Here is a 13,689-nt window from a genome sequence, read left to right on the forward strand (position 1 = left end):
ATATATATATATATATATATATATATATATATATATATATAAAAAGTTTTATTCTGGTACTACACTTATTCAAAAATCTTTTAGCATTATGAAGGTTGAAATGGGTAGTTTTGAGAAAAACTCATTTAAAGTTTGGGCAAATATATCTTTCAAATGATGTGCATGGTCTACTAATCCCTTACTTTCGAACAACTTGATTTCAGTTTGAATCTTTTGGCTGCTGGGAAATGAAAGTGGAGACCTGAGGGAGGTAACTGTTTTTTGTAGAAATCCTAAAATGACGTTGAGAAATTTGTAATTTCGGCAATAACTCAAAACTAAAAAAAAAAGAAAAAAAATGGCAGAAGCCTGGTTTACTTTAAACATAATGATATCAATTTGGCTCTATTTTTAAAATGTCAAATTAAATTAATTAGATTTATTTCTCAGCCCAATCTCAGGTTATAGCTAAAAAAAAAAGGGTTGAAAGACGGCTTGTATCTTAAAAAAACCTAACTGGGTTAATCACATTTTAAGGCACCTTTTCTTTTCCCCCGTTTGTGTTTGCGTTTTTGGCTTGCTGACAGCCAAAGTACTGATTGCGCCTACTCCGAGTCGGCAATGTGATTTGCTGAATGAGAAGATGGGCTATTGATTAGGGAGCTCGCTGGAGACACTGTGACCTTTGTAAAAAAAAAAAAAAAAAAAAAAAAAGAGATGAGGTATTTATACATGGCATTCATCAGGACGTTTTCGGAGCCAACAGAAGATACAGCACGATAAGAGAAGTGTTTACAGAAAAGCCGCCGAGATGAACCCGCTGACTTTTCTCTGGTACGTAGCACCACACATCCTGCGAGCCGACAATTCAAGTCGGGCCCACAAGTCATGTGGCCAAACAATTGCGTCTCGATAAATGCTTGTGTATCACACTAATAACGGTACTTTAAAGTAGCCCTTGAACACAATGCCGCTTGGCCCAGCTGTCCTTAAAGCATTATAATTAGAGAGGAAATCAATTAAGGCGCCGTTGCCGTGGAAACTCCACTTCTTCCGTTGGAAAATTGCTGCTTGGCTGCCGTCCAAAGCAGTCACTTTCTTTGTTTAATACGCTTGCGAATCGGAAAACAGCCATCTTTTTGTGTTTGACTTTCAACCGTAAATTTTAGAAGAACATACGTGGAAATCAATTGGTGGGTTTCCACCGCAATTCCAATTTCTCTCAAGAGCTTCTGGGAAACCCAATGTAAGTAACTCAATGACTTTTGAAATATTTGAAATATGTTGGAAATTACACTCAATTTTCAGGATCCGAATAAAAGTGACAAAGGCAAAGGGCAACTTCAGTGATCATCCGCTAAAATCGCACTGGCGCTACATTAGCTAGCGCTATACCAATACCACTTTTTCACTTCTGATACGATACCAAAATTACAGCCTAGAGCACTGTTCGTTACTGATGTCAATGTGAAACAGCATCATTTGGCTTTTATTCTGTATGCGTTTGGACCGGTCCAACTGCATTTGAAAGCACCATATGTCTTATTCTCACATCAGCAGCTACTGGGGTTCTGGATGTGTCAAGATACTCTGAACGCAACCAGCACTCAGAGGAAAAACTTCAAAATAAAAGCCTTATGGTTATTGCTTTGATATACGTGTATTAGTGTGTTTCTTTTGAAGTCGGGCTATGTAACGTCTTATATTATGTTGTTACGACCTTTGACATGACTCCTCGTCTTTCTAGTCATCACCCGGCAGTCGCGATTCTTCCGTACAGATCATCGATTAACTCTTAACAAAACTCGATTCACTCTTAACAAAACTCTTTAACACTGGTTGAAAAACAACCGGGGACTGTCGACAGGTGCTTGATTCTTAATTCAGCAAGTCCATGTGTTTACATGAAGCGTATGGTCCAATATTTACACAGCATGACATTATTAAAATTCTTACTCTCATTCTTATTATTATCAGGGTTATTGATGTCCAATGCATCACTGAGCTATTATTCTGTAAATGTTTCGAATGTTTGTTGGCATTTGAATCCGTCTGGACCTCACGTCAGCAGCTACCGGAGACTCCGACGTGTCAAGATAATCGGAATGTAACCATTGAAAATGAGAAAAATATAAAAATAAAAGCCTGATAAGGATGTTGCACTGACGCCATTGTATCAATTTGTGTTTATTTTGAACACGACCTCCAAGGCATGTTTTATTATTTTGTTACGACGATTAGCACTCGTACTCTTTGAGCTTGACGTCCAACGATTTGTCCAATTCAGTTTTGACAAAACACCTTTGAACAATAGTTCTAAACCAATTTGGGACTGTCGCCCGGCTCTTGATTCTCAATTTAGCGAATCCATGTGTGTTTATCAGGCGCAAGGTTCAAAATTTACATAGCAATGTGATGTGAAATAGCTTATTTCCTATCTTATATTCGTATATGAGGGATGTACTTGAAACAAGAGAAAATGTGGTTTTATGTGCAGAAGAAATATAGATTGGGGAGTGGAGGCATTGATGCAACCATCAATTTAGGGCCATAGCGACGACTACGGAGAATACAAAAAGGCAATTTTCCAATTAAGATTGAGAGAAAGCAAGAGGCAGAGCCTCAGAGGCTATCGGCACAGCAAAGCCCTTCCTTTGCTGCGGCTTATTCAACAAATAGAATGCATTGTTGCTGAGGATTAATGAGGCCTGTTATGGCCAAACATTTTTCTTGAGAGTTAATTAAAAGCCAGCCTTTTGACTGGCAGTTCAAACCATCAACAGCTCTCGCTCTTGCCGGAGTGGAGCAACCAGACAATCCAGAAGTTGAGCCAAGTACGTTTTTGACACATTTGTCCTCTCCTGGTCAGCCAATAAACCCCAACGATGTTTTTTGTTTTGATTTGGGATATTTTATTTAGCATTGCAAACAGTGAAAAGAAAGACATTGAATTTTAAATTCTTGTCACGACATGCTCAAAGAGAAATCGTAGGGTGAAATTTCAGCTTCTTAGTGACTTCTTTTGATGCATTCCCGTCGATGTGAAATTCCTTTGACGTCGAGATCAAAATATCGCAAGGTCAAAAACAATTCTGATTAACTCATTCACAGCCATACAGATGTTAAAGACTGATTTTTAATTGGCTGGCATTGAATAAGTTAACTCATTCAATTTTTTTATTAATAGGCTAGTTTATGCTAGGCTAGTATTAATAGGAATCTAACACTTAGCGCTCCATTGATGTTAAAGGACACCAACAGAAACTGTACCAAGGAGCTCCATTGATGTCAATTGATGTCAACAAAACATTTTAGTCCAAATTTGCTCATTGCTTGCATTTACTTTAATAGCATGGACAGTAAAATAGGAAGTAAAATTAGTTCAATAACATTATAATACACTCTTTTTTTCACGAGTCGACAATGTTGAAAGCTAATTGTTGAACATTATTTTCTCAATTAGGCAGCAGATTCTCAAATGGGTTTACAAGTACCCTGGGGGGAACATGAGAGCACTTTAAGGGGTACATGATATTTTAACAGGGTTCCTGCAGGGTTCAGCAATTGTAATTTCACGCTTTCAATGGACATTGGAGTACATTATTCTTTTCAAATTAAGAGCAAATGAACTGGAATGTAAAGCGAGATATTGCTATATTGTATTGACTCATTTGTTTTGTTTTTTTCAATGTTTTATTTGAAGTTGAACAAAGTACACCTCGAGGTACCACTACAAACGAAGTTCCGAAGTTTATTGACACAGATTTGGTTTTAAGGATTTTTTTGTTTGTTTTATTTTGTTTTAGTTAAGGGGGCTCTTGGCTCTAAAAACTGTTGCCCAAGGGGTACAAGTACAACTTTTATTGAAGCTCTGCACATTCTATTGCAGTCATACTAAGCTTTTACATATGAAAAAAATTTCATATAAATTTGCATCAAAAGAGCTCTCGTTATTTTCCCCTTTTACAACAATTGTGATTCTTAGGAAATTAGAAAGAAGAAACAAAGTGTATGTAAGAATAAGGTAAGTTCTCAAGAGGTTGGCGTCATGCCTGGAGCATGTTGAAATAACGGTCCCACGCCCTTGCGGTACAAGTCGGCGCAGGCTTGCGCTCTTAAGCGCTCGTGACACTTTGTTGGCCATCATCGGTTGATCACACCCACAAGTCATGGCTCACACGCCTTACACTTGTCAGGCAGGCACAGCTGACTCACTTTCAAGTTTACTTTGGCGTCAGCGTGGCAACTAGGAGATAGCGGCGACTGATGAATAAAGTCTTATGCGAGTCGAGATTCGAGCGCTGCCGATGCTTGCACGAAACCTTATCGTGTTACAGTACTTTGCTGACACCGTGGATCAGTGTCGATTGTCTTCTTTGAAAGTTGTGTACTTTGCAATTTGAAGATTGAGGGCTTCAACGGTAAACGCCTGTAAAGTCAAACAGGCAGCTAATTATTCAAGATTTCTTTTCTAGATTTCACAAATCCCAAAAGTTGTGGTGCATTTAGATACAAGTTTAATGTTCTTTCCATGACTTTTGACAAAGCCAAAAATTTACAAATCTGGTCCTGGCCCGTTTTCGATGTTTCCCCACAACCGACGCACCGTATTTAAATCAGACTTGCGATCAGGCTTCTGCTAACCTTGCTGATGACCTGATCAGTTAAATAAAGTGTGTCTGGTGAAGGGAAAAATCCAAAACAGGCTGTTGTGGCTCTCCAGGACCGAACTTGGCCAACCCTGCGCTAGCCACCTTTCGGCTGTTGATTGGACACTGTGTCCTCATAGATAGCCTATTCATCTGTGCCCACTACAGCGGACATTTGTTTCTGCTCAAAATTTTTTCCAGCTACACTACTAAGTCCTTGTGTACTCAGTCAAAGAAATCTTGGCTTTTCTGATGATGTTAGTTATCAGATTACCAGGATTGTGCCAGCCATCGGCTCAAATACTGTGAAAGAAAATGACCTAAAAAAATGGTCAAAACACTGCACAAGGCTTAATTAACCTTTGTGGAGTATTTTGCCCAGTTCTTTCATCTTTACATCAGAGCCATTTCATAACAAAGCATTGAAAAAAGACACCAGGGAGCTGAAATTTCACCCAAATTATAGAGAAGAATTATGTAGAAATGACCTAAAAAAAATGTCGAAATGCTGCACAATGGTAAATTAAACACACTCAGATGTGTAACCTAGCTGGCCCGCCCACCAAAACACACAGCAACATACCAGTCAATCTCATCAATCACACGCAAATGGCCAGTTCGGAGTACAACATGTGTCCAACTCTCCTTCAAGACCCGCGTAGACGCGGCAGAGTTTCAGAGAGTGCAGAAAATAGACGCGCGAGAATGATTTGTCTGGCTTTCTTCCCCCTGTCACAGAGTGAATTACAATTGACAAAGCAACATATCATCTGGTTTTAATACTTCCAGTGGAAACAAGCAGATTATTGTACAGGAATTCTATTACTAAACAGCTGGACAAATGGCTGGGAATCAAAAATCCTCTTTCAGACATTTATGGTCCACGTTAGCAATATTAGCAGACGATAGTCGGAGGAAAAACAGACAGGAGGACCATAACTCTATTAATGAGCCGTTTTAATGCGGGTCAAGAGATTAGGTTGTGTTCTGTGTGTTATTATGACTTTTTAGATGGTTGACTCAACCTGGAGATGCTGTTGCAGCTGATATATGACAGCGTGTGCGTGAGCTACATTCTGTTGCTACATACCTGCCTAAAAGCAAACGTTAGGTGTTTTTTTTTTTTTTTTTTTCCGTATGAGGAATGCAAGGGGAATGTCATGGGCGGACGAGGGGGGCCGTGCTGCACGACATCATTTCGCACAATCCTCTTACAGCTACAGAACCCTGGCTGGAAGTACTTTCTGTGAGGTAAAAATACACGTCTCAACCACGCTAATCCTCAGAGTGGAGGGTATTCAAATTTGAGAGAAAAAAAAAAAGATTAGAAATGTGGTTAAATAACCTGGTAGCAAAAAATAGCAATAGGTCAGCCGTTTTAAATAGGGCGGAGAAAAAAATGCAGTTGTTTACAAAATATGTTTACGACTTAAATGTGGCGTTTAAAAGGACAGTCCAATTTTTTTTAACAGTACTGCGAAAGTTCATATTTTGTCTATAATGAACACTTTTAGTACCAGGCATTTTTAAACACTCCTTTAGCATAACATATTTACAAATATGTGAGAAAAATACAAATAAGTACCTGGGATTTAGGGTCTGAACTAAGAAACGTATAATTACGTCTTTAGGATTGAATGAGTTTGCTAAATTATTCTTCACTTACAATTACTACGTGTAAAAACATGTTTTTATCACTTACTGTCAACTGTTTCTATTGTTGTTTTAGCTTTTTGTCATTGAAAATGTGTTGGTTGAAATTTTGAGCTCATGAATGTCACATGACCAACAGGTGAGCCATGATTGATAGTTATACATGCCTTGGTGATGTCACTTTCATTTGACAGAAATTAGAAAAATGTGTTTTTAATGATTACTTCATATACTGTACATAATTCTAATAATATAGTAAGACAATAATTTAGTAATCAAATATAGACAGAATATGAACATTTTACTGCTAAAAATGGCAAAATAAATACACTATCCCCTTAAGTCAGATATGCACAAGCTGTGGTTAAGTTTACATTAAAACTAATTTTAAATGACTAGTTCTTTTTTTTATGAATACTCAAACAAACTGCCACATTCAGTTTATCAGGGTTTTGGTCGATTTACAATTAAATACTTGTGAACTTTACTTTAATGGCATTTCACATCCAAGGAAAAGCACTGAAATAAGAAACTAGAGAGCTGAAATTACACCCTGATGGCGAAAATATATCAAAGATCTGCATGGCACGACCACTTAGCTATCACACTTGGCTAAAGTACTGCGGGAATGATGAGGAAGAAAATGACCCAAAAATGGTCAAAATACTCCACAAGGGGTTAAACTGTGAGTAAAGGTAATTATCAATATTTTGAACTGATGGTCTCACTCTCAGTACCCCGCCAATAGCGGATGATTACTTTAATCACAATGATGGATGGATTCTTCCACTTTATCTACTTTAAATCTATATATTGACGTTGCTTAGCTCACTGGAGGCAGCAACAACATAAACAGGTTGTGGGCCATTAAGCCAGTCAAAGGAAAACGGCATTAGCTTTTTCAGTCAACTGATTTTGGAAGTAACTACTTTCATTGTTAACTCTGTCTAAGCTTCAAACTAAATGGAACTTTGTTGCGATGTCTAAGGTGAGCTCACGAGGGAATTTCTGGGAATTCTTCCACTGTGAAGGCGAGAATCACACAGGCTTGAACACACATGCGAAATATGTCCACTAGCGGTGCACTTGTGGGTGTTTAGATATTCCTGAGGCGGCGCCGGCCGAGCGCCTGCCACATTATGCGGCTTAACAATCTGATGTGTTGCTCTTATCTGACATGTACACAAAACCAATGTGCGCTTAGCCACCTGCTTGAGATTCAAGGTGGTCCCCTTGAAAGCTGCAATTTCTGTCAACAGGACAGAGTGTGGTAACCGTGACGACCGGCTACTTGACATCCCATCGCCACAATGGGATGTTGCGGCCGGTCGCAAAGTTTTGGAGAGTTTGCGTATTCAGTGTCGTGAGACACCTGTGTGGTGACACAAATAAGGTTGAAACGAGTCCTTGAGTTTAAGAAAAAAATAAATAAAATACTCCGGGCATTTTTGTTTGGCTTGGGTCCAATTAGTGTACACTGTCAGGAAGAAGTCAAGCTAACCACAGCTACAAGTTCTCGTTCTATGCTGCCAAAATAGTGAGAAGGCTACCTTGATAGATAGATAGATAGATAGATAGATAGATAGATAGATAGATAGATAGATAGATAGATAGATAGATAGATAGATAGATAGATAGATAGATAGATAGATAGATAGATAGATAGATAGATAGATAGATAGATAGATAGATAGATAGATAGATAGATAGATAGATAGATAGATAGATAGATAGATAGATAGATAGATAGATAGATAGATAGATAGATAGATAGAATATACACTTAAACTACACACTGGATGTTCACTTTTATTTTGAAGTAGATTCCAGCAGCATGTCTCACGTTGAACTTGACACATCACCGACATCAACAAAACTCGAGGTTACCTGTTAATTATGCTGATTATGAATGTTAAAAAGCTAATTAAGTGTGCTGAAAATTACACGGACTTTCACTATTCACTGTTAGCAGCTAGCAGTGCTAACAGGAGCAAGCGGCACTTGGTACTAGCAACATTAGCAGCTAGCGGCACTCAACAGCCCCTTACAGGTTGGCGAGAACGGTGGGATTACTTTATAAAGTCAGTTTATTAGTTATGAATGACTCAAGTGACACAGTTGCTGTTCCTACTGATCACTTTTTTAACAACGGGATTTCTTTAAATGTTTGGTTTTAGCCAGCAAAAATCACCCCTGTTGTTCTCACGCCGTTGGACTAAATGAGAAGATAGTTGTCTAAAATCTTACAAATGTTTCCCGTGAGTTAAAAAGTCCACAAGTTTAAAATTGTTTAAAATTAAGGTAAAAAGGGTTGGTTGTCTAAAAATTTAAATTTATGATTGAGAAGAAATGAATTTTACTGTTGCACTCTTCATTGTTGTTCTTTAACACCAAAAAGTTTTTTTTTAATGCAAATAGCTAATATAATTTTCAGTATGATATTCAAATATGCAAATATTCAACATCTGAAGCCAGAGACACAAGAAAAGAAATATCCTCCTGAACCACCCGATTCAATCGTGTCCATTTTGTCCATGCAAGACAGCAAAGTCAATTGCATCCCTCTCAAACACGAGACAACGCTGGAAGGGCCTGGATGTCCTCTACTGAGGACACTAGGACTTTATATTGTCGCTCGAATGAGGCAAAAGTAATAGCCCAAAAACAAATGTCCACTACAGTGGACAAGTATAAATGGGCGGGTTCTCGCAAGGATATGTGAAAGACTATTTATTTATACTTATTATATAAGTCTTATGTATTTACAAACAAATTTTGGACTCACTTTAGAGGGTCTTTAAAAAAGGCAATGATGGAAAACAGATCAAGAAAGACGTGACATAATGCACTAATTGTGCCGCGCTCAAGAAAGGCAATAAACCAGACGAGAGATATAAAAAAAAAAAGGAGAAATTCCCGCTGTACTATCTGCGGATATCATTTGAGGGCCAACTAAAGGCCAAGCCATTGAGACTGGAACCGAATCTCGTTGGGTCCATCTCATCAAATGGCCTCTAGGGCCTGCGTGAAACGGGCCTTTTCTTCTTTGGCTCCTTTCAGCGCTCAAGCCCATCTACATGACAAACCGAGTTACTTTGAAGCGGCTTGTGTCATCCCGGCCTCGCTGCCGCTCAGCGTTGACCTTTTGATCCCCGCGCCTCATCCTTTGGCTTCTTTATTCTTGTCAATGTCCCTCTTTCATCTTCGCTCACCCTTTCTTTCACTCGAATCTGCCTCCACTCCAAAGTGCTCTTGGGTGCGTGTGAGGCTGTTCAAGTTGCGTTTATGGCAATAGTTCGTTAGACACAAACGAGGTCCATTAAAGAATGGCACTTCTGTTGGCTGATACCGTTTGACCCGCTCTCTAGAATAGGTCCTTAAAGGTACAATCGATACCTTTAAAAACACATTTGTTCATTTGCTGTCCACCGAAAAGGGCATCGCATGTGCTGAAGACTCAGGTAACGGCCAATCGATCACGGCACATGACCAACAGGTGAGCCATAATTGGCCATTACCTGAGCCTTGCAATTGGTAATGCCACTTTTAGTCGACAACAACTAGAAGGCTGTGTTTTTAAAGTATTCATTGTGTGTGAAAAAAACTGTAAATTTCGGACTATAAACCGTTATTTATTTTATCACACTTTGAGCCCTGTGGCTTATAGTCTTAACTGAACTTATCTAAACAAAGGCACACAGAAGAGCAAGTATGGTTTTTGAGGTAAAACTGCTATTTCACTTGCCATTAGGGGGCAATCTCCACTAGTAAACACTACCAGGCATGTTACTGTTGTCAGGGTACAGTATTCGAACGATCTGAGTGTATCGGTGTTATGTGGAAAATATGTTGGTGCTGCTCTTATTTCTAAACATGCAGGTATATTCAGTCTGTGTTGAAGGCCTGTTGTTACTGTAACCAGGATGTTTAGAGAAAAATATTAAAAAAAAAAAAAAAAACGTCCACACGCCATCTTTCTGCGTACAAATTTGATTTTACAAGCTGCGGCTTATAGTCCGGTGCAGCTTATACATTAAAAAAAAGAAAAATCTGTGACATTTTATAAGACCATTTACTGTATAAGATGGTGTTGCTTATTGTTAAAAAATATGGTACAAATAAGGTCAAGGTCATTTTCTTTCAAAAATCAATAATGTATAGACGGTATTTTTTTTTTCCATTATGAACAAAAATGTTTCTTTCTTGCTCAACTGGGGGAAAATTTCTTCACTGATGACAATGTTCATCCCTATAAAACTTAATAAAGGCATACACAATTTTTTTGTTACATGTTCCAATTATTGTAAATGAGTCTTAAATTGAAATGAAAAATGTACTGTTCCTGTCACGGCATGAACAAAAAAAGAAAAATCATCAAATTAAATGTGCTGATACTTACAGAAAAACTTTAAGCATAGTACTGTTTTAGTCATGTCTGATTAATTGAATGTGGGTAGTACATTTTTAGTGGTATCTCAAGGTGTACTTTATTCTCAAGGTGTACTTTATTCAGCAACTCCAGAAAATGTCCTCACAAATCAATTAAATTAAGGCATACAACATTTTGCAAAAGTCATAAACCAGCAATCTGTTGCTTCATGTTACAATCAGTTTGCTCTTAATTTAAAAAGAAGAACAAACTGTTCCTGTCACAGCATTCAAAAGCATGAAGTTAAATTTGCTCATATTTGCAGAAATTCTTACCTGGTTGAAGGTTTCCAGCCTCTCCTTGACTTCAGCGAGTGAGAGGTTCGGCGTGCGAACTTTGACCTCTGGGTTCTGTCTTTGCGCTTGCAGGCCATTTCCTACCACTCTGCCTGTGTAACTGTCAGGAAAAAAAATGGGTTATATCAATATTTATGGATGTAAAATAGGGGGGGTAATGGAGGGATGGGATTCAATCAAACCAAATAGTCAGGTGGGGCAATAAATCCAATTGATTCATTCTTCATTTTGCTAAAACTGAAAGATTAGCAGATTCAAAAAATTGTGAAATTAAGATTTTGTAAAAGTGGCATAATGTTGAGTGTGTGGTTAACAAGTTGGCATTATTTATTAACTACTTAATTGTGGTATGATTTAGTCATTTATTGCTTTCAAAATATAATATTTCATCAATAAAGAACTCTTTTGATACCAGTTGTTTTGAGACACTACTTTAGCCTAACACTTGAAGGTATTTGAAAAAAAAAAGATCATTAAGTACTTCGGATTGAATGTTTGGACTTCCTTCTACACTCCAAAAACATGCATGGCAGGTGCATTGGACACACTAAATTGTCCTGAGGTGTGATTGGTTGTGTGAATGGTTGCTCCCCAGTCAGTGTGCCCTGCAATTGGCTGGCAACCAGTTCAGGGTGTCCCCCGCCTACTGCCCCAAGTCAGCTGGGATAGGCACCAGCAAGCCTGCGACCCTTGTGAGGATAATCAGCTATAACGGAAAGATGGACGGATGAATACAAGATTCATCGAGTGATATTAAACTTTGATGCTTTGGGAATTGAACATGAAATCAATAGAGGCAAGTGAAGGCCAAACGCTGCTGAAAATGATTGCAATTGGTTATGAAAGGCATGAAAAGTGCATTTTTCGGACAAGTTTATGGTTGGGAGGCTACCTCGGTGCATGTACTGGACGCGTATCAACGTGAATATGATTGCGAGCAATCATAAAAGTGCTGAATTGGAGAATTTCTGGCGTGTGATCTAAGCAATGTCTTGATAAGGTCTGTGCTCCTTCATTTTTGCTGAATGTGCATTTTGAAAGAAGCCTATAAAAATGCAAAAAAAAAAAAAAAAAGACCAAACCCTTTTCTGCTTTATTTATTTCTTCTTATGCCTTCTTTCAAAACTTTGTCTATTAGCAAAATGGATCAATTCAAACCAACTCACGCATGTAATGCCGGTGGCTTTGACGACAATTAACTTATCCACTACCACATTTTTTTTAATTCACGTTTTTACTGGGCTGGCAGTGAAGTTCAATAAAATTAAGGAACTGAAAATTGCACCCAACAACCACTTTATTGAAGAAGAGCAATTGGTTTTATATGCAAAAATTGGAAAAAAAAAGAAAAAAGTTTTTAATATTATTTGTTGTAAAAAATCACTAAAGAAAAAGGTGCGAAAAGGCCTTTAAATCAAGTAATTTTTTGTGTTGACATTTTTACCATATTACATTAGTGCCAATGTCAAAGCCCATTCTACTATATCATAAAACGGAGGTCATCAAGCTTTTTTCAGTGATATCCATTCTGGTTTTTTTTTTTCAGCCGAGTATACCCTAATCATGCAACTCTTGGCTGAAAACAAATAAAAGACTTTGTAACTGCATTTGTAGTGGTATCTCTAGGTGTATATGATCCAGCAAGCCAAGATGACAGATGGCGTAACATCATCCGATTTATTTCTGGATCATCCGCAGGAAACGTGCGTCACTAATAACCAGGGGCGTGGCTAGAATTTTCTCTGTGGGGTGGCGAGGGTGACACATTTTCTTTCTTTTTTTTTTCATACCACACACACACACACACACTCAAAATAATGGACTATATTTGATCACTTATTTAAAGTTCGGGTTAGGGTTAATTATTAGTTATTTATTAGATAGATTAGTTCAGTTAATATAAATATTTTAGCAGGTAGCAAGGGTTGTAAAAATACTGCGTCCATGAAAGATGGCAGAAAAAACTGTCCAAAAAAAAAGACAGTTGGAGTTGAAACTTCAAGCAGATGGTGGCAACATAATCTAAGCTTAGCCTAGCAGGTGTGTGACAGCCCTTGACTAAAATACTGTTTGTAGGATGTCAAAGGATTTGTCCAAAAAATGGACACAATATTGCACAAGACAGTGTATTGGTCATTTTTGCATCATATTTTTCCGCATCTGTATTTTAGCCCTGGGATGGCACACTCCTGGTAGTGTGATAACCAAATGGTGCTGCCATGTCAGGTGAAATTTCAGCTCCTTTGTGCCAAAGCATTGCTTTCCCATTGATGTGAAATGCCTTTCATGTAAAGAACAAAGAATTGGACAAAATACCACACAAGGGTTGAAGAAAGAAAGAAAAAGAACTGTGAGAGCGACGAGTCACAGTTTGAGCGCTTGTACACGTTATGTTTGTTGCATTTGCAAATGTGAAACACGCAGATAAGAGAGCTCACCCATTGATCTCCCCTATGCTACAATTTGCTTTCGTCTCCGTCGCATTAGCCCAGTTGTGAACTATTGCAAAATGCCAGTGCAAGAACATCATGGAGAAGCCATTTGCAGCATTAATTGAGTGTCTCCGCGGCATTCAGCTGTGACATGTCCCTTTGTGCGTCTTGTCATGTCCCCCATGTAAGACTGAACATGGCCTGAAATGAAAAGTAGCAGGCCTAATTGCACGCACATCCCTTTCATTAGC

The 13,689-nt window shown here is 38.3% G+C and overlaps 1 protein-coding gene across 2 annotated transcripts in view; it reads right to left on the reverse strand.

Annotated features, from left to right (window-relative positions):
• The window catches only part of gpc5c (glypican 5c), a 120,477-nt gene that overhangs the window by 27,695 nt on the left and 79,093 nt on the right, over nt 1-13,689 (reverse strand). For both annotated transcript variants that reach the window (XM_088428573.1, XM_088428571.1), the window contains one exon: nt 10,986-11,106. In XM_088428573.1, coding sequence (XP_088284699.1) covers nt 10,986-11,106 — 121 coding nt within the window. The remainder of the gene's footprint in view (nt 1-10,985; nt 11,107-13,689) is intronic.

This window comes from Hippichthys cyanospilos, chromosome 12, assembly GCF_059441005.1.
Source record: "Hippichthys cyanospilos isolate Australia breed blue-spotted pipefish chromosome 12, RoL_Hcya_1.0, whole genome shotgun sequence".
In the NCBI taxonomy this organism is placed as follows: domain Eukaryota; kingdom Metazoa; phylum Chordata; class Actinopteri; order Syngnathiformes; family Syngnathidae; genus Hippichthys; species Hippichthys cyanospilos.